The sequence below is a fragment of the Populus euphratica genome, unplaced genomic scaffold, assembly GCF_000495115.2.
Source record: "Populus euphratica unplaced genomic scaffold, PopEup_1.0 scaffold264.1, whole genome shotgun sequence".
NCBI classification, from domain to species: domain Eukaryota; kingdom Viridiplantae; phylum Streptophyta; class Magnoliopsida; order Malpighiales; family Salicaceae; genus Populus; species Populus euphratica.
Window position 1 is genome coordinate 281,691 of NW_011500144.1, and position 21,810 is coordinate 303,500.

At 33.0% G+C, this 21,810-nt stretch overlaps 3 protein-coding genes across 3 annotated transcripts; 1 reads left to right on the forward strand and 2 right to left on the reverse strand.

Moving 5' to 3' along the window:
* Positions 1-4,154: 4,154 nt before the first annotated feature.
* On the forward strand, positions 4,155-8,266 carry LOC105110727 (uncharacterized). Its single transcript, XM_011005876.1, has 6 exons — positions 4,155-4,739; positions 4,947-5,138; positions 5,226-5,465; positions 6,283-6,500; positions 6,837-7,091; positions 7,514-8,266. The coding sequence occupies exons 1-6, from the start codon at positions 4,307-4,309 to the stop codon at positions 7,766-7,768; spliced, it is 1,593 nt and encodes a 530-aa protein (XP_011004178.1). The 5' UTR covers positions 4,155-4,306; the 3' UTR covers positions 7,769-8,266.
* Positions 8,267-8,487: 221 nt separating this feature from the next.
* LOC105110728 (mitochondrial import inner membrane translocase subunit TIM14-1) lies at positions 8,488-11,642 on the reverse strand. Its single transcript, XM_011005877.1, has 3 exons — positions 11,511-11,642; positions 10,773-10,951; positions 8,488-8,992 (listed from the first exon to the last, which is right to left on the reverse strand). The coding sequence occupies exons 1-3, from the start codon at positions 11,511-11,513 to the stop codon at positions 8,836-8,838; spliced, it is 339 nt and encodes a 112-aa protein (XP_011004179.1). The 5' UTR covers positions 11,514-11,642; the 3' UTR covers positions 8,488-8,835.
* A 1,525-nt stretch (positions 11,643-13,167) lies between these two features.
* On the reverse strand, positions 13,168-17,324 carry LOC105110729 (protein IQ-DOMAIN 1-like). Its single transcript, XM_011005878.1, has 6 exons — positions 17,002-17,324; positions 16,147-16,245; positions 15,739-16,050; positions 15,253-15,474; positions 14,673-14,792; positions 13,168-14,184 (listed from the first exon to the last, which is right to left on the reverse strand). The coding sequence occupies exons 2-6, from the start codon at positions 16,219-16,221 to the stop codon at positions 13,477-13,479; spliced, it is 1,437 nt and encodes a 478-aa protein (XP_011004180.1). The 5' UTR covers positions 16,222-16,245; positions 17,002-17,324; the 3' UTR covers positions 13,168-13,476.
* Positions 17,325-21,810: the final 4,486 nt, after the last annotated feature.

The window sequence follows — 21,810 nt, forward strand, 5'->3', positions numbered from 1 at the left end:
ATCCCAATCACTTTGGGGCAAGACTTGTAATTATAATTCCTTTGATGACATATTTTGTCAATTCAAAATTAAATCTTATTTTGAATAAACTTAGAAAACTATATAGTAGCCAAGAGTAATAGGAGATATCTATATTTTTTGAAATCTAGGTTAAGTAAGTTCAATTCAAACATGATTGAGATTAGAAAAATGAATGATATGCATGTTAATAAAGTGCTAGATTTGGTAGTTTATGAATTAAACAGTTTTATAGATTTGATGATAATGATTGAGATTTTTTTATTGATGTAAATTTGAATTCGATTGCTCTAAGAGGTGTAAAAATCAACCAAGAAATAATTATAGATAAAAATAGTTGAATTAAAATTTGATTTATCTAGCTCCAACAATGTATTCATTTAAAAGTGTATAGGTTGAAAAACTCAAATTAATTTTTACTGATTATAAAATCTTCATTGAAAAGGAAAGGAAGAGAAGAAAACAGAAAACATCAAAAAATAAAATTGACAATTGTTATTTGTGTTATATTATATACATAGGCAATTTCATGATTTAATTATTTTTAAAAATTTTATTTAACTTAAGATATAAATAAAGTGTAATTTCGTAGTAAAACAGTGTAATCGAAAAAAATCTTATGATATATTTTATAATTATCTAAAAAATTAATTATGATAATTATTAGAATAAATTTCCTTCATTATCTGTCTCAATTACCTGCTAGAAAAAAGAAATAATCCCGGCATTTTTAGCTATAAATTTAATATCTTTGGATTGAATAAAAACTATCTAGAAAATGCTTAGGTTATTAACGAAATTGATCAGTCTTTGTTTGTAGGCTGGGCATTCGAATGAGTTGGTAAAAAAGTAATTATTTATGGGTAAAAAAATATAAACTTAAAATAAATTAATAAAAAAATATATTTTTAAACTTGAAAAATTATTTTATAATATACTCAATCTAATATAGGCCTAAAAGTTGAGGCGCGAGCCAAGCTAAGCCGTATGCCTATACAGTAAAGGTGCGTCTATTTGCTTCAAAGAGCCACTTACTTCCATTAAACCAAAGCATCCTTCATCCTTGAGAGGAAAATATAACAGTGAAATGGAATCCATGCGTTTCATAACCAAACGACAAACAAACAGGAACAGAATTTAACATTTGTTTGCTTTGAAGTGTCATTTTCCTTCATTAAGTAGGCATTCTTTAGATTTCTCCCATCCTACTGCTGGCTGGCGGAGCAGCGCAGATCAAAGAGCCTCCCCGACTCGGGAATTTGGGCGGTTTTCCGGTTCTTAACCACGCATGCACATGTGCTCCGCCTCTCTATATGCAGCATTGATGAATAAAAAGGGCGGCCTGGCATCCAGGTTCGTCCTTCTCGCCGGAGCAACCTAATTACATCGGTGGGCCGTCCACAATCAGAGCATTTTCAGGGGGGCATAAATTACAAACCCACAAAACTATGTCAGATGAGACATAGATGTATGCCGATTAAGACATGTTTCCGTGTGTGTTTAGTATTGCCATGGTGTATAAAAAAGTTCAGATGCAGGGTTAATGTTGGGTTTAAATTCAAATTAATTCTAATTAATATTCTCAAAGGTAAATGAAACTGAATTTATTAAAATTGAAGTTGATTAATAATTAAATTTAAGTATTAGATGAAACAATAAATTACGAACTAAAAAAAATAAAATAGGCATGCATACAAAGAAATATGAAAAAATTAAACTAGCCAACAAAAGGTATTAAAAAATTAAAATTAAAATAATTAAATTGTATTTACTTGCTAAAATTCAGATTAAACAATATTATCGAAAGAGATGATTATGGCAACAGTTATACCATTTGTCTTTAAGATATTTGGTGCAAACAGTAGATGCACTTCATCCCTAAAATGTTGATTGGGGTTGTCGAGTGACCCACTTTTCATTAAAAATTATTTTTTAATTTTTTAATTATTTCAATGTATTATTGTTAAAAATATTTTTTTAAAAAAATTATCTTAAAAAAAATACTTTCTTTTTGTTGATTTTCAGTGAACCAATAAAAATCTTTGTATATAATCTTGAAAGTAAAAAGAGTGTTTAATTATTATTTTTATATAGGCTTGAAAGTAAAAAGAGTGTTTAATTATTTTTTTTATATAGGAAAAAGAATATATATATTATAGTTTTAAAATTTAATTTAGCCTGATAGATTAATTTGAGACTCAACTGACTTGAGGTTGTAATTCAATATAATCGGGCTGACCTTTCTAATTAATTTGGTGATTTAGTAAAATCTAATTAAAAATCTAGTTGTAATTTTTAAATTTTTTTATTAAAATAATATTATTTTATTTTTTTTAAAAAAATTGATCTAAATAATCTAGTAACCTAATTAAAATCCAAAACTTGAATCTTAAATTGCACTGAATCTAAAAATTATGATACATGTAAAAGAAAAGAAATAAATTATTTTTCTTACCTTAAAAAATAATTTGAAATCCCATCGGCGGCATATAATTTTGCTCATGTTGATGAAGCTGGCCTTTAACCATCCTTTCCACTGAGTTACCATGGACACCCACTTATAACGGGGTGTTTTGAAGATGCGGTAATAATTATTTTAAAATATATTTTTATTTAAAAATATATTAAAAATATAAATTTTTTATTTTTAAAAATTTATTTTTAATATTAATACATTAAAATAATATAAAAATATTAAAAAATAAAAAACTTAATTATTCTCAAAAACATTTTAAAAAAACAAAATAAAATCATGCTGCACAAAATCCAATAATACAAGGAGAAATTCGTGGCTGCCCTTCCCCTTATCCCTGACCATGAGAGAATGAAGCCGCCACGTAACGGGTGTTTTGAAAATATAATAATAATTAGTTTTTAAATATATTTTTATTTAAAAATATATTAAAATAATATTTTTATCTTTTAAAATTTATTTTTAATATTATTATATCAGAATAATATAAAAATATTAAAAAATAATTAATTTTAAATAAAAATAATATTTTTATTTTTTAAAAAATATTTTTAAAACACTACAAAATCAAGCAGCACAAAATCCAATAAAACAAGGAGAAATTTATGGCTGCCCTCGTCACTGACCGTGACACTCGATCGGTCTTTGTTTTGGATAGGAGTACGGTTTTAATTATTTTTTAAGATGTTTTTTATTAAAAAAATTATTAAAGTAATAATTTTTTATTTTTAAAAATTTATTTTTAATATTAGTATATGAGAATTTTAAATAAAAATAAAAAAATATTAATTTTAAATAAAAATTTTAAATTTTAAATTTTTTTAAAAATACTTTTAAAATAAAAAAAAAACAGTTTCTTAACCGTATTCTTTAAGCTACCACCAGGCCCCACTCCCTTGTTGCTCCACATCACATCACGACCTCGACTTTCCAGTTTCTCTCTTCACCCATTTTTTTCTACCCATGGAGAAGCGTTAGCATCTTTCTTCAACTGCCCTGTCACCTATTCACCACCCTACGATGTTAAGAAAAAATGCCATTTCTACAATCAGAACCAACGGTCAGAGTTTAAGGAGGACGGACTTCCTAGCATTACTGCATCAAAACCTTCTTCAAAAAAAAGATGTACAAGAACATTCCCGTGCACATGCATCCACCGCATATTTCTCGCTGACACATCAGCGCCGTACGCAACTACCAACAGAAAAAAAAGTATCATGCTCACATTCACACTCACGCTCCCGACCGGACGACATGCACCGGCACAGCCGGTTTTACCAAGGCGTTAAACGCACGCGTGCGTGTATTGGCAGTTACCTACTGCCATATCCAACGGTCCGAAAGCACCGTCAGGTCTCTCTCCACACACAAAAGGTCCAAAACAGGAGAAACAGCACGATAGGGGGAGAGGGAAGACTGGAGGAGAGCGGGATGATATACGTTAAAGAGTCAATTCATAAAAAAGTAAAAAAAATAAAAAACTGAAAAAAGAAGAGGCTGATAATCACTAATATTAAATTAAAGTAAGCAATGAGAATTGAGATGAGATGATAATCAGAGCCAGCAGTTTTTGTTTTTTCCCCCCTTTTCTTCTCCTTTTTTTTATTTTTTTGCCTTCTTTTCTATTCTTAGAAGAAGATTTTATTCTTTATTAATAATGGCCGGCTAGTTTGTTTGGCCTTCAAAATAATAATAATAATAATAATAATATTAAAGAAGGCTTGAAACTCACGCTTAGAAAGCAAACTCTCTGTCGTTTTATAGAGTGAGAGGCAGGACGGTGTTACTGGAGTTAGGTTTTTTTTTACTGTGAGAATGGCGGAGATGAGAGGAGGTGGAGGGGTGAACACGTGGGAAGATGAGCTAGCGAGTTTAATGGAGGACAGTGGAATCCGATATACCGGAGAGCCAATTGATATGACGGCACCGGCACCGCCGATATTCGCTGCAACAGGAATAATGGGATCGGAGACGGAAATGGAAAGGGAAAAGGAGAGCTTGAAGGAGCAAGTGACGGGGTTTTTGAAGTCGTGGGGAGAGATGGTGGTGGATTTAGGGAAAGGATGTAAAGATATAGTGACGCAAAGTAATTTGGTGACCGAAGATTCGTTTATTGTGCGAAAATTTGGAAAGCCAATGGCTAAAGCGTCGGCCAGATTAAAGTTTTTGAACGAGTTTTTGCCTGAGGATCGGGACCCTGCTCTAGCTTGGCCTGTCATTCTCTTCGTATTTGTTCTCGCTCTTGCAGGTAACAATAATATATTTTTGTCAAATTTGTACTCAAGATCTGTATGTATTTTATTGAGAAATTACTTAATCTGATTTATATTAATGTGAATTTCGATAGTGTAAATGTGGGTAAAATCTTTTTTTTTATTAGTATTATTGTTCTTTCAGTTCTGTGCTGTTTGGCTTTGTGATTCGACTGACTATATCCTTTGTTGTGTCTTCTCAGCACTAAGTATAAATAGCACAGATGATAGCTTGGTTCCGTCGGTAAAGAAAATGCGTGTACATCCGCCTAGTGCTAATCGCATACCGCTTCCTGATGGTCGACACATGGCTTATCTCGAGCAAGGTGTTCCGGCCGACAGAGCAAGATTTTCTGTGATTGTTCCGCATTCTTTTCTTTCATCTCGACTCGCAGGTATGTATGAGTATGGGGCTCTACCAGGTGGCTTATCAATTTTGATGTTTTTTTTTTTTTAATGTTTTAATGATTGTCCGTTGAAAGGTATACCTGGAGTCAAAACATCACTGCTTCTAGAGTTTGGTGTTCGCTTGATCACGTATGACCTTCCTGGTTTTGGAGAGAGCGATCCTCGTGCCATCAGAAATCTCAACTCCTCGGCAATGGATATGCTCTACCTAGCTGATGCTGTTGGTGTAAATGGAAAGTTTTGGGTGCTGAGTTACTCAAGCGGAAGCATGCACTCTTGGGCTGCACTTAGATACATTCCAGACAGAATTGCTGGTATATCAACCTATTTATTTTTATAAATGTGATTTACTAAGAAAATCTTAACCTTCTTTTTCTATGTTTATGGTTTTTTATCAGTTTGAAACTAATACCCTTAAATTCTGATAAATTTCTCATGATTCTCTCTTTTCCCAGCCTGATGATGTCATCGTAGATATTTATTGAATTATAGTTGGTTGGGATCTGATTAACGAGATTCAAGCTGGGAATGTTGAATTTGGCAATCATATGAAAGAATAGTGTTGAATTTTGAGAACGAGAATGTAAAACTGCCTGGTGGCGACAAAAAGTTTGTGGTGACATCGTGTAGCTAGCTAAGGGTTTCATAGATAAACATGACTAAATAAACACAAGAATAATTCGATGAATTTGGAGCTTAAGAAAATGCCTTCCACAAGATGAGTCCATCACGTAGGTTAGTTTCCTGTTGGAGAAATTAAAAACTGGGATGAATGTAACGATTTTGCTCTGGGATCAGCAGGAAAGGTACCATGCATGTGCTCTATAAAGTTCCTTGGATAGGAGATGGTTGGTATGTTGTTCTACAATATGCCATGTTTTGGATTTATCACAAACTTTGAACTTCTATACTCTGGCTACTGTGAGCAGAATATTTTTGTACCCCTCTTCTCACGAGCTGAACTTTCAAATTCTCAGATCATGTCTGTATATCACTAAATGTAATAATGTGATGAAACATACATTTCCTGCTTTCCTACTTGGTATTTCTTCGTCATTCAACTAAGAGTCCATATTTCATGGGATAAATGTCACATGTGATTTATCAGGATCTTCTTTTCTGAATTTGCAGGCGCTGGCATGTTTGCTCCATTGATTAATCCATATGAGCCAAGCATGACAAAGGAAGAGATGAGAAGAACATGGGATCAGTGGTCCTCCAGAAGGAAGCTATTGTATTTCTTAGCTCGGAAATTTCCGAAGTTTCTTGCTTATTTTTATCACCGAAGCTTTCTATCTGGAAATCATGGTCAAATTGATAAGTGGATGTCTCAATCACTTGGAAAGAAGGTTAATTCTTGTTATCTTGAGTTATTTCTCAGAGGATTTAAGCCTTTCCAGACCTTTCCATATGCATTTTACCTGTTGTAATCTTCAACCTCCTTTCATTATATTATCATAAGATGGTTTGCCTATGAGGATTTCAACGAGTATCATATAACCAGTATTATGAGTGGAAACACATGGCATCATTCTTGTATTACCGAATACCTGAAAGGAAACAACCTGGTTCCTGTTTCTGACACATTTGACAATTTACTTGTCTGGACAACCTTCATAAACTAAAACTAGTTCTGAAGGATGTTATTTTTCTAATTATTTGTAACATTAGCTTGACATGTTCAGGATGAAATTCTGATCAAGGAGCCAGTGTTTGAGGAGTTTTGGCATAGGGACGTCGAGGAGTCGATACGCCAGGGGAGTACAAAATCATTCATTGAGGAAGCTGTGCTACAGGTGTCAAACTGGGGTTTCAGCATAGCAGATCTTAAGGTGCAGAGGAAGTGCCAGAGGAATGGCTTTCTTCTTTGGCTCTGGTCCATGTACAGTCAGGCAGAATGTGAATTGGTGGGATTTCTTGGTCCAATACACATTTGGCAGGTTTGTGAAATGTGAAATCTTCTTTCATGATAGTTGCTGCTTCACTGCCCTGATTCATACTTAATGGTATAGCATTTCCAAGCGGATAGTTTACTTCATTTTGTTTTGAAGATAGAATTCGTTGGTGTAATAAACATTGCATTAGTATTCTGTTTTATAAATCAAGAACTCCCACTCTCTTTCCCAAACCAAAAGGGTACCAAGATAGCATTCTAAAAGGCCCCAAATCTCTTCCTGGGTTGTTTTCTGAGATTGCCTTCTCTATTTTGTGAATGGATTTGACATCAGTTGCAGTATAGTTAATTTCTTGAATTTTCAAGTATTAAAACACAATACTCTATAGTGACTCAGTTATATAACTATCACACTGCTGAGTTCTACCAAAGTTGTTTTTGTTTTATTTGTTGATTGATGTTGAACAGGGTATGGATGATCAAGTAGTGCCGCCATCAATGATTGACTACATAAGCCGGGTTCTACCAGGGGCCAACTTGCATAGGCTCCCAAATGAAGGCCACTTTTCGTACTACTTTTTCTGTGACGAATGCCACAGACGGATATTCTCTACTCTTTTTGGAGATGCTCTTGGTCCTCTTGACAAGGTGGAAATCGATGGAACTTCATTTGAAGCAGAGGAGGGAGAAGTATCATCCACTACATATTCTGTTGGGAAATGATAAGTCAGTATAGTTATACTTCTTTTAGCACGAAGGAAAGCAATGTAAATACCACAGTTCAGTGGAGCATGAAGAGGTTTCATTCTAGGTGCTATCTGTTTCCAAATTTTTGAATGATGGGCAATACGAAGGAGAGTAGAAAAGCAAGGAGGCCGCGAAACCAGATGAAGGTTTTTCCTAATATAGTGAATTCTCAATAGTCTTAATATTCTTAAATACTACCTCTTCAATTTCGAGTAGCCACATTGAAATTGAATCATATCTGAATTTTTTTTTAACTGTACGGGCACATCTTCCTGGGAATTCAATTAACTAGCAGTCGCATCTCAAGAAGCGGAAATGTGAAGAAGGCAGTAGATTTCTGCTAGGAGAAAAGATGAGACTTGAGTGATTCATTCCAGCACTGAATGCATGAAACGAATTTCTCATTAGACTGCTAATAATATTTTCTAGATGAGCCATTCAGGCTCTGTATATAGATTTGTTTTCAGTTTTGTTGATGGTTCCTGTAATTTAATGATGGATGATGCGCTTGCCACACGGCCAAGACAGTTTGAGAAGTATCTTCGAATGAGGTAAGCACCTGTTTGAAGGCGATAGAAGCCACATCCAGGGTTGCTATGAACCATCTGTAACAGTTTTCCCATCGTGCACAGCTTCTATTATTCAATTTGAAAAACAACTAAGGATGGCCAAGTATCTGTTCAACGGAATTAAAATATAAAAAGCTAGAGCAGCAAGTGTCAGGATAGATTATGGACTGGTCCTTGGGTCCTGGTAAATGGGGCAATTTATGGACCACATGGGGATCAAGAAAAAAAACCATTATTTTGGTCAATAGCATCTGCTTTGGAAAATCCAAAAGCCGAACGATAGCTTGTTTCCCTCACATTATACAAAATTCATAAATAAGAAATACAAAATGGCTTCCAGTTGGTGTACCTCTTTTGGGTCCCAAGAAAACGATTAAACACAGACCCAGAATTTTCTTACTGCGGTACTTCTATCGTCAAATTTGACTCCGCTGCAAATGGCATTTTTGTTTTGAAACAGAGTTAATAGGCGCACTAAAATGCAGATCCACCACCCTTTGTTTTTCCAAGTAAGATATCCTTTGCTTCATTTATTTTAGAAGCAAGGTAATGGCTTCCACCTGCATCTGGATGGTTTGCGACCATCACCCTTCTATGTGCTTCCTTGACCTTGTCTGCTGCAGTACTTTCCCTATCAAAGATAACCAGTAACAAAATTATCAGTGAGTTTCCCTCAGAGGAAATGTTGATAGATCTCCACAGATGCACGCATGCCATGGTGTACATAAGAGAAATGAAGAAGTAAACATATGAGGGCAGAGGTTGTTGATTGGTAAAATTGTAAATGGCTAGTGATTGCAATAGTAAGAAAGCAGGTTTCAGTTCTGAGAGCAGCCACTTCATAACAAAATGCTGAATGGTAGAACTGGGAAATGGATATGCAGTGTTCATGACATTTGTAAATATAGTAAAGGTGGACTGGCATATACATAATCAAATTGTTGATTTTGCACCTTATCAGCAAAACCATACACCTATGTCAATCTAACATAGAACAAACATTTCTGCTCAACAAGGCATGCAGGTCGAGATGGTACTTTCCAAAATAAATCAAGCAAATTAAATTGAATTTGCTCTTCATGATCAAAACCATGCACCCTTATCAATCTAATATAGAATGAACATTCCTGTTCAAACAGGTTTGTAGGTCTAGAAAGCACTTGCACAGAAGTCAATCAAGCTCATGCCTGTGATTGAACTGCCAACAGGTTTCATCAACAAAAGTAGGCATATAAATGAGTCACTGGAAACCAATCTGATAACAATAAAAACAATGACTTTGCCTTCCCACCCCCACAATTAATGATACTTGGTCTTTTGCAAGTGCAAGGGTGAAGCAATGGATTCCCTTTACTGTACTCATCATCGCTATCAGGCAGGTCAAGCTCATGAGATAAGCATAACCATTTAAGAGACTGCAGATCTGATAGTAAGAGTAGGGAGTAACTCTACTAGTATATTGGTTATGAGAAGAGGAGAAAACGAGACAAACTTGAGCATGGCCAAGCAAAGATGAGTCAAGCTCTGCGAAGCTTTTGTAAGCTCCATTTGCGTTCTGAGTCACTCAAACAAATTTGAGCATGGCCACACAATGATAAGCCAAGCTCAAGAAGCTTTTCTAAGCTCCATTTTGAGTTTCAAAAACCTTCAAACAGTAAGAGGTGACTAATCCAGCTCAAATAGCAACATATTGGATGCGATCACACCTCACTCCAGTTAAGATTGGCAGGTCAAAGCCACCATGACGTGATCACCAGTAAAAAAGGTTCATTTTCCTGCTTTTAGAAAACACTAACAAATACACCAAGAACAAAATTAAAGAAAGGACTACACCAAAAGACTAGGGGCAAGAGCAAACATAGTAATTGTAGAGCATTTTCTGGCAAATGCAAAACAATGATGCATATCTCAATGTTACAGATCATGTGGCTGACATCAATATTCCTTTGGAATCATTTAGTTAATCAATATCTTTGAGATTAGGTTGTAATAAGCTAATTGGAAAAGGTTATGTCTTAAAGAATCCCGAGGCACCAAAAAGCTACAAATCCCACTAATTTTGCAATGACGGATATAAAGCAGCTGCATTTAGGTAGTTTCTGATGATCCCTGTACCCAGCATGTGTGTGAGAACACACACACAATGCTAGGGAATATTGTTGCTGTTGGACTTTGAGGGGATCACAACTGCCAGGACTTCAGTTTTAAATGGAAAAATGTTGATTTATTGTTAAATTTTCATACATAATAATGCCATTGCAACATACATCACTGGTGCTTCATCATACGCGCACTATTTAATGCACAACATCATCACATACACATCAGAAGAAAAGCACTTCCTACCAATGTCATTTCATCAAAATATTAAATATATATTTATTTCTAACAGTTGAAACCTAACACAGTACCTTACTCCAAGTATTAGAGCTGCTTCTCTTCTCGTCATGACAGATTGAAAACCACCTTCGTAAAATTTACGCATTCTAGCAGTTGGAGGCCTTGCTTTGAATGCCTGCCAAGCCTGGATGCCATATCTGCCAGCATATGCCGTAGCTGCTACTGCCATTCCCATTATCAATGGTGTAGCCTGAAGAAAAATTTTCATTTCAACTTCATTATCAACACAACTACAATAATAAAAACTAATAAATGACAGTCCACCCTATAACTCCATAAATTAGACCAAATCGTCACGTGATTCTCAAAACTAAACTTAATCTAGCTGACAGCAGTGTTGTCAAGAAGCGCTGAGGCACTCGAGGCAAAGCGAGCCCACAATGCTTTTATTAGCATCAGGCAATGAATTTCAATGACGCACTGCCTAGGCGAGCACCTCGTGAGTGAGCGCTAAGCGTTAAAGCGAGTGCCTGATTGAAATACTTCGTTTTCTGCTGGATTTTTCTTTTCTTGAACTGATTTATGCATAAATTAGGGAAGCACAACCAAATTTATCGGGAACCAAACAGGTGGTAATCTAAATCTATCAAAAAAGAAAAAAGAAAAGAAAACCCTAATTCGATAAATAAAGGTTTAATCAGAACCCTAAAAGGCGAAATTAGGGAAGCATCAGTATTTGACATAAGAATCAGGAAAAAAATATTTGTATTTCTTGAAGAAAAAACAAAGAAGAAGAGAGAGAGACTCACCATTTCTGAAATGATTGAGAGCTGGAAGAGAAGGGAAGGAACATTCGCGGGCGTAAGGTTTTGATTTTTGCTCGTTTTATAGATTCCAATACTCGGTTGTCAATTGTTTAGGGTTCGCTTCGAGCCTTTTTTTATTTTTTATTTTTTAAAATTATTATTACCTGTACAACGCGTTACCTCATCAAAATAATAATAATAATAATAATAAAGTTACTGGAATAGTACTAGCCAGTTTACGTAGTGTTTAGCTTGGGGCAACCACTGAAATTTATTTTATTTTATTTTTTGTAGAAAATTGATTTTTTTATATATTTTTAGATTTTTTTATGTATTAATATTAAAATAATTTTTTAAAAATAAAAAAATATTATTTTAATACATTTCCAAACAAAAATTAACCTAGAATGTAGTGTTGAAAAAAATAAGTTGATGTCATAAATGTGTATTTCTGTTTCATAAAGTTTTCTAATTAAAAATAAAAAATATTTAAGTTTAATAAAACAAATTAAAAAATATATTAAAGAATAAATCATAAAAAAATTATTTACGCTAAATATATAAAATACTAAATAGTATGGGTTAATTATTTTACACACGTGTATTGTTCACTTTTTCATATTTTATTATGGACTTATTGTTCAAAATTTTTGTTTTTTTAATTTAGTCCTCAACTTTTTTTTTTTACTGCTTGCATCCTTTTTAACCAAAATAAAGAACAGTTGAATCAAATTTATTGACTAAAAATAAAATTAAAAGATGAAATATCAAGTGGAAAATGCACAACAAATATGTGATGGTTTTAAAGTTCACACAAAAAATCTAATTCAGTACTTAAACTTTACAAAATATACCTAATTAATCCCTTAATATTTTCTCTATTTTGGTATAAAAAATTATTTTTATTATTTTTAATCCATTATTTGAGAGAGAGATGTCATTGGATTCTGGTAATAAAGAAAAAAAATCAACATTAACATCAATTCTAAATATCAATATAATCAATTTTGATACGAAAAAGGTTCTATTTGGTGATGAGAGTTTCATTTAGGATCTGAAAAATTTATTTATAACCTAAAAAACTTGAAAATATTCTCTCCGTTAGATCTATCTCCATAGATAAAGAGAAAAAAAACACATAAATGAAGCTTCTCGTGAAATTAAACACAATAATACAGATGTCAATTATTTTTATGGTTGGAATTGTGGTTAATAATAATTTTCTCTTTTTATGTCAAAATTCAATAAGCCTCCTTCTTTCTTCTCACAAAAAAAGAACTAAAAAATTATAAAAATAAAATTTAATTCTAAAATTAAATCTATAATAATAAAAGATATTGGTTATCTAATAACTAAAAAATATAAGGACTAAAATAAATTTTTTTAATGAAAATCAAAGTTGTCACTGTTCTTTTCATTATGATTCTATCTTTTAATCTAATTTTTGAAGAAGAAAACATATAAAAAAGCAATTTAATATTAATTTGAGCTCAAAATGACTTATTTGTGAAAAAAAAAATAAAACCAAATTGAAAATTTAAGAAAGATTGACCATTCTAATCAAGAGGATGAATAGTTTAAGAGCCGCAGAATTCACCACGCGCTTACTTTTTGTTAACGTCTATCAGAAGCCCATTCAGTAAAGAAAAGCAAGGAAACAAGATCGAACAAATGTTGCTATAGGAGAGAACATGGATGTCTTCAAGTCAATATTGAACATTATTTTCCGCAGTACAAATGAAAAGACAAACAATGGAAGTAGGGGCAAATATAAACAGAAAGAAGCGAACGAATAATGAGTGCTCATGAACAGCTAATTTCACCGCAAACTGCAACACTTTCTGGCCAATGAATAAATAATTAACAGCAATAGAAGCAGAAGGTTCAGAAATCAAATGATCCGTATGATCTCTCTTTTTCTCCACATGTTAAAACAGACTTAATCCCTTTTCATTCAATTCCTCAACACTTAAATGCCCTCGCCAGCAGCCTCACTGTTTTCTGCTTTTAAGCTGCTTTCCAATTTTGGGGGACCTGAATACCTCCTTGCTTTGGCTGGTGAGGGAGGATAGGAAAGCCGCTTCTTGGCAGACCCCAAGGATCCCTTTTCCTTTTCAGGCGTTCCGTTCATCTCTGCCCCCACTGGGTTTTGTAATCTGGACTTTGCTCTCGCGGATTTTGTAGGTACCATGTAACTTGGAAGTGGTGGAGAGCTTCCAAAACTCTCATCATCTCGTACAAATGAACCTGCAATGCTATGCCTTCTACTACGATCTGACTGAATACTGACCACACTTTTAGATTCATCATCCAGGCCCCCAATGCCACTTCTTGGGCTGGCTGACTTCAATTTTCTAGCAACTGTAGAAGCATCTGGCTTCTTAGGAGTTGATTGGAACTGTAGGTTCGTGGTTTTGGTTGGCCTTTCACTTTCTCTTGGAGTTAGTTTATCAGAATTGAGCTGGGAGCGGGCATAAGATTTGCTTATATCCCCTCCAGTAATGCTGCGGCTCGCACTCTTAGGAGATGAATGGTCAATTTTAAGTTCTTTCTCTGTCATGCTTCGGCTCTCCCATGGATGGGCTGCCATCCATCGTTCCAACCAGCTCCAACCCCAGGATGGATTGCCACTCATGAACATGGGGTTTACAGCTCGTGAAGAATTCTTCCAGGCTTGCTGTGAAGTATTTTATGGGAGTTAGACTTGGTTCTTAAAACATATGGTCATTCAAGTTTCATGAAAGTAAATTAAAGGCTGAACACCTTTCAGTCTGGCATAGGGTAAGCACAGACCATCTATTAAGTTGAGACATATATAGTGGTGTATAATCGTGTTCCAGGAAAAAAATAATTACACTGCACCATCTTCCAAACCACCATCTACTTAACTTTGACAGATTGACCAAGCAAATAATTGGATTCAGCTATTTAACAGACAGGTTTGTGTAAATTTTAGCTTTCAAGATAGCTCAGTCAGCTGTCATTGCATACTTTATTATTATTTATCCATACGACCTCTCTACTAAGCTACTTAACAAACCGGTTTACTCAATTTCTAACTTTTTGGATGTTAAAATAGCTAAGCTGTCCTCTCATACTTAATTATTCATCTGTGTGAGCCCTCCGCACTCTCAGCAGAGTAAAAGAAACAGAGGAATTGATCACCTGATGAGAAAGAGAATAAGCCAGTGCTCTTTCCCTTCTCACAGCTGCCTCAAACTTGTTTAGCAGGTTAGCTTCAATCTGTTCCTTTGACTGTAGACTGTCGTCCCATTCCTCTCCAATCTGTTACAACATCAAAACGCTCATACTTAGCACAGGGACGGAACCACCAGAGATATTATGTTAGTTCATCAGATAAGAAATATGTGGCAGGGATACTGAATTAGGAACCTAAATGAAAACATTGCATGCTTTGCTAAAAGTCCAGCTGCATAGTCATTTGCAAAACATAATTTTAGTATGAATACCGCTTTTACTATTTGGCATTCATGTGCTTCTATTTAAAGGAATAATTCTCAACCCACCATCACTAGTTCTTTCCATATCATATGTTTTATGAATATCAGCCCCTATTAAACAAGGAAAAAAGGTTCATGAAGTCCCCAAGAGCCTTTAAGAGTTTCATATCCATGGCAAAAATGTTGACCAAATCCATGATGACTAAACAGAAAATAAGTCGGTGTCCAATTGAGTGGGGACATTTGAACAGACAATATTACGAATAAACACAAGTGGGACAGACCCGCAAGCTTTCAAACTCTTTTGCATTGTCATGTAGGAGTTGTCTCTGTAGGGCCTGGTTCTCTTCTGACATTCTAATCCTCCTTGTGTGTATCTGTGACTGCACCCGAGCAAGAGTCTGCATGCAGCGGAGAGTATGGGTTGCTTGTCTTTTTATCGTGGGCCCTTCCATCAGAGATTTGAGCCTGAACAGCCCTCTCAGAGCCCGCAATGCTCTTCTTGCCTAAATGAAATCAGAACAAATGCAAGTGTAGCTTATAAAACCCACTCGTCACTTGAAATTGACAAGACACAATAGGTTCGAAATTTCATCTCCCCCGACAAAAGAAAATAAATAAATAAAAGAATGAAAGTACAAACAGTTAAAAAAAAAATTCTTCAATTACAAGAAAGCATTCCAATACCCAGTTTAGAAGAATTGTTAACCATCCTTTTTCTCTCCAAGACTCCAACAACAATAACAAAGGTAATGCAGCACAAGGCATACCATGTATCCTCGGAATGCTGTCTGAATCTTAATTGCCGCCACTTCTTCCTTTGATTTGCCAGCATATTTATTAACCTTGGTTGGTTGAAAAACCTCAGTGGTGGTTTGAACAGTAATCGGAGCATGCTCAGCTACTGCAGCAGTGACACCTGGAACAGAGTCAGTATGCTGGTTCTCTTCATTTGTGGTTTCAATTAATTTCACCTCGTCTGGTTGATGAGGAGGAGATCGCATTGTAACATTTTCTAAAGAAGTGGAATCCGAATCCAGTTGTTGCTTGCCAAACCATTTCTTCTTCGATTTATTTGATTTCTAAAACCAATAGAACGAAAATTATTCGAGTAAGAACCAATCATGATTGCTAAACAACCTACAATTCAATATTAAAAACCACATTCTTCTAAATACCTGGTCTTTCTTCTCCTTGGAATCAGGGCTAAGAGCTTTCTTTACACTAGAAAACCATTTTCCTTTCCTCCCCATCTTCTTATCATTCCCCAATTCAACCTTTTTCAGAAACAAATCAAAAGATCAAGTTTGGAACATCAATTGTGCATCATATACATTAACGAAATCCTAAATATTTTAAACAGAGATGAAGAAAGTTACAAGTGTGCTAAAAGCAAAAAAAAAAAACCTGAGCCATAAGCAGAAATGAGACTCTACACCGGCAATACTAATCATGGAAAAACACGAATAAGGGGGTGCAGAGAACGTAATGGTCAAAGACTCAAAAGGGAAGAAATTTAAGAATATCATGCTATACAATGCGTATATTTTCATCATACAAAAAGGTAGCAGCCAATTGTAGACTCAGCACAGTTTCTCCCTATCCCGCATTTTTGTCCACCCAGCATAACAATTAACACAATTATCCAAGTATTTTACAATTAACAAGTCTCGAACAATGAACGTAAAATTAGTAGTAAGAAGATGGTAGATTTTGCTACTATTCCCACATTTTCTCTCAACCAAACGGAGAAATAAAACTAAGAAAAAACATATTTCTTTTAACCCTTGTGTACATTTTCCATAATTTATCAGCGACCAGAAAAATAAATAACATGGAAAAAAGTCCACAGTTAATAAGCCCATCTACAAAAATTTCAGTTCCAAGCAATGCAGCACTAAAGAAACCATTTTGAAACTAGGGTTGAATACCCTAAAAAAGAAAACAAAATGACAACAACAAAAAGAAGCAAAAAAAGGCTAATGTTGCATGTAATTGGGGTCCATGAATCAGATTAGAGATAAGAAAAGTACCAGTAAACGAAGTGGGCAGATCCCAATGAGATTTGTTTTTTGAAATCACAGATGGGTCTCCATCTATCTTCTTTTTTTCTTTCTCCAGGGCACCACAACACAAAAGGGATTAAGAAGAGGAAATTGAAGAGCTTTCTGACTAGAGAGATGTTTTCTTGATTGAAAAGACGAGTGAAAGGAGAGGCATAGGAGTGAAGAAGACACAGCTGGTAATCGCAATGGGATAGCAGCTATGGGTGACCCCACTACTCTCTTCTTAGAACTGGTAAAATGGGACCCACTTTCACTGATGCATCGCTCTGTTTCTTTCGGTGCAAACGGTATTCAGATGCCTTTCTTAAGCCGCGTTTGGTATTTTAAATACCGTTCTGTATATGTTTTTTTTTAAATATATATTAAAATAATATTATTTTTATTTTTATTTTTAAAATTTTATTTTTATTGGTACATAAAAAATATTTTTTAAAAAATAAAAAACAAAAAACTTTTAAACTTCTTAAATATTTTTTTAAAAAATAAAAAATAAAAAACTTTTAAACTTCTTCAAAAAAAACCTTTTGTAAAGCAAAAATAAATGGATTACAACCTGTTTAAAATTGTTATAATAGTTGTTTTTTAATATATTTTTTTAGAAATATATTTAAATAATATTTTTAAAATTTATTTTAATATTAGGATATTAAAATAATTCAAAATATTAAATAATTAAAAAAAAAAAACTTTAAAAATTCTTTTTTAATCACGAAAACAAACCATCTCTTACCTATATGCATTGCCAAATGACTGGTCTGTCCTTTTACCATTTTAAAAGCTAAACTGATAGGGTGTCCAAAACATGCCATCGGAGAGAAATAAAAATTTAAAACAATTGTACTTCTTTTATTTTATTTCGCCAAGCCAGTCTATCTCCTCCGCCTCGCCCCCCCCGAGCCAGGTCAGCCGGATGCATAGCACCAGCCCAGCTGCAAAAATCCCAAATCCCTTTTCTTCTATTTTTCTAATTTGAAAAAATAAAAAATGACATGGCATAAATCTCCATTTTAAAAAAAATCCCAACGAATGTCTTCAATTTACTGTGAGCTCTGAGTAGCCGTTGCCACCTGTTTAATTTGTAAGAAATTGGGGCACATGGTTATTGAATAAACCATTTTTAAGGCATAATCAAATCCCAAGGAGTCGCCTTCATGTCTTGATTGAACAGCCCATCCAAATTATGGTGTATTTGGTATGAAGGAGGGCCATGCCAGCATTTTTAATGCTAATTGGACTTGGAGTAGGGCCATGGCTGTTAGCAACCTAACAGCATGTCACGTTCTGAATCTTACTCTAATGGGATTTTGTACAGTCATGGAAGAAAATTGCAAGTCTAGATACGTGTTTGGTTGTTTAAGTATTTATCAATCTCATTATGGAATATTATTATATTTCAATGTTTCTTTCTTTCTAAAATATTTATTTTCCCGTAAAAATATTTACACCACATTTTATTTTAACACTACTTTCCCTTTCTTATATCCAATTTAAATACTTTCTAAATCATAGCTATTGTTTATATGACCGGCTTATAATTATTGTGTTATGAGGTCTACCATTATGAATAATTATAATTTATAACTAATTATTTATATTATTATGTTTGATTTTTATTTATAAAATGATTATCAATGTCATTGTAATTTATTGTAATTATCTACCTATTATCATTATTAATATTTATTTTTATTATTTAATGGTTTCAATCATTATGATTTATTATAAATCACATATAAAATATTTACGTCTTCATGATCAATTACAAAACACATAGAATTTTATTATTATATGCGACATAATTAAATATTCATTATAATTTTAACAAATACAAAAGCATTTTAAATAATTAAAAAAAAATAAAGGAGGGTAATCCCTTACCTTGCACTCCTGCTACACAAGTTTTCAAGAAGTTTAGTCTCACTTCGGTTCTTCTCTTGCAACTCTCAAAACAATAAAAATTATCGTTCAAATCATTAATAAATATTTAACCATTTAATCTCCCTACATCTCAATATTTCAATTTCATATTTAATACATTACAAATCTTAACTATGTATGTGTGTAATATGTAAAGCATGAAAATAAATATGAGAGAGTTTAAATTTTAAAAATTCACCAAATGAATCAATATCCATTTTATTATAATTTCATATTATCAGACCTCACCAAAATTTCTAACTCATTTCTTATTAATTCAAATATTTTATGTACTTTTGCTTGGATCTTTGTTAATTTTTAATTTAATCATACTAACTAATTCTATCATTTAAGTCAAATTCTTTCCAATTGTATATAAAATTTTCTTATTCCTTTTCATTTACCAAATCGTAACATATAGGAGATATTTGAACTATTTATGCCATTTAACATTTTAATTCATTTTCAAGTTTCATCATCTTACATATTAATAATTTGATTAGAATGACAACATTAATAAAACTTCAAACTTTTTATATACAAACATCAACATTATATTACAACAAAATAACAATTAATACCCACACCTAATTGAAGTTTGAAATAAGATGAATACAGAAGAAATCAAACAATTCTAAAGAGGAGTGTTTAAAGAAATAAAACAAACTAAGTGAATACATCATATCACAACAAAATAACAATTCATACCTATAAATTTCAAGAAATAATACAATTAAGAAAACAAATACAAAAATGAATATATACATGAAATTGAAGTTCAAAAATGACTTAACAAAACCCGAAACAAATATAGACTCAAGTAACCTGAAATTAATATCAAACAAAAGAAAACCTATTGATTAAACAAATTGGTATGAATTGCAATTTTCTTAGGACTTGAAATCAAGTAATTTTTTTTATTTTAATTTTCAAACCAAATTTAAAATTTCTTTATTTTATTTATTTTTATTTTTTACAGCAATAACTTTAATTTAGCAAAAAAAATTACCTTTTTTTTAATTATTTGTTGTAATAAAAAATGATAATCAAAGATGAATAACATGAATATTTAAATATATATAGATAAAACATGATTTTAGAGCCTAGTTGTGATACCAACTGATACAAACTTGAAGGGTAGGTACCTTCGAATTCACAATCAAGATTAAACATAACTCAAGAAAGCTAATATTAAATTGAAAGCAACTTGATCTAGTGATTACCTGAATTAAAGAACCACAATTATTGGATAAAAAATACCCTGATACATTGATGATAACAAACTACAAATCAAAGATATAAGAATGAATACCACAAAGAAGTAATCTTTGATGAGTTATAAAAGGTAGGGGTGAGTAAAAAAACCAAAAAAACCTATTTAACCAAGAAAACCAAAAAAAAATAACCAAAAAACCAAACTAGTAAAAAAACCAATTGAACCAATTAAAATATTTAGAAAAATATCCAGTCCAGTTCGGTTTCTGGTTTTGGTGTGTCTGAATCAACCAATCCGAATTGAATCGAACCGAATCAGTTTAAAAATAAAAAAAATAATAGACCAAGCGCGGGCCGCCTCCTCCCTCCCATTAGCCAACAACCTTAGTAAACCTTTATCATTTTTTTCCCTTTCACATAGCCGCCCTTTCCTCTCTCATTAAGTCTTTGAATGCTTTCACATTAAAGAGTCCCTTTCATTCACAGCTCCCATGCTCTCTTTGTCTTTTATCTCTCAATGTGAAGGAAAAGTAAAGATTAAAGGTAAAGCTTGACTCTATCTCTCATCACTCATCTCTCAAACTTGCCATGTCATATGTGAATTGCTGATGATTTTTCCATTGATTTACTTGATTTTCCTTTATAGGTCATGGCATAAAAAGATCCCACCTTGATTGTTAGAGAGGAATTATTTCGAGTGTAGAAGTTGAAAAGTGTCTGGAAAAATCAAAACAGTAATTGCTAAGAATTGATACTGTTTTTTTGCAATTATTTTTTTCTTTGCAAGAAGTTGTAACAATGAGAACAACGTTGTTGATTCTTAGAGGATGGCATCTTGGCATTGCGTTTTGGTTTGAACAGGTTTGGAAGGGAAAAAACCAAACTGAACCGAACCGAAATTAATCGGTTTGAATTGATTTTCGATTCAGTTCGGTTTAAAAACTAAAAAAAATAAATTAGTTTGGTTGTTTATTTTGGTCCAAAATTGGACCGGACAAAAAATATTCAGCCCTACTAAAAGGTTCAATGAAAAAACAAAAGTATAAGAAACTTTGCACATATGATAATATTTCTAAAATAGAAAAATATCAAGCTATTGTTTGTTCCTTTCAAAAGGGTATTCATGGTTCACAAAATAAGTAAACTCTAATGGATTAGTGGGATGAAATTAAAACTTAATTAAAATAATTATTTAATATTTGTAAAATAAATAACAAGACCCAAATCTAATTTAGTTTGCATGGTTTCCTTAAGTTTCCTTTTAATTTTAATGGTTGTTGCAAGTTCTCCTCATGAGGAAAAGAAATTTATGAAAATCCACACTTGTAAAAATAGAATTTGTATTATCATCTATATTGTCCTTGAAAAATAAAAAATATTGCAAAATAAATACTCTATAGGTAAATTATATCCTTGCTTTATTGTAAATCCACAAATTATATGCCTCAAATGTTTTCATATGTCTCAAGGTCAAAAAATAACTCGAAATAACTCCTTCTTTTGTATAGATTAATTAAATCTTGATCATTTTTTTTTTGTAATTTTGAAGCTTAACTTGGCCCAAATATCTTAAGCTATCCCATTGATTATTTTTTAAAAAATATTTTTATCCCTTAAGCTTTTAATTGGTTTCATTGATATCTT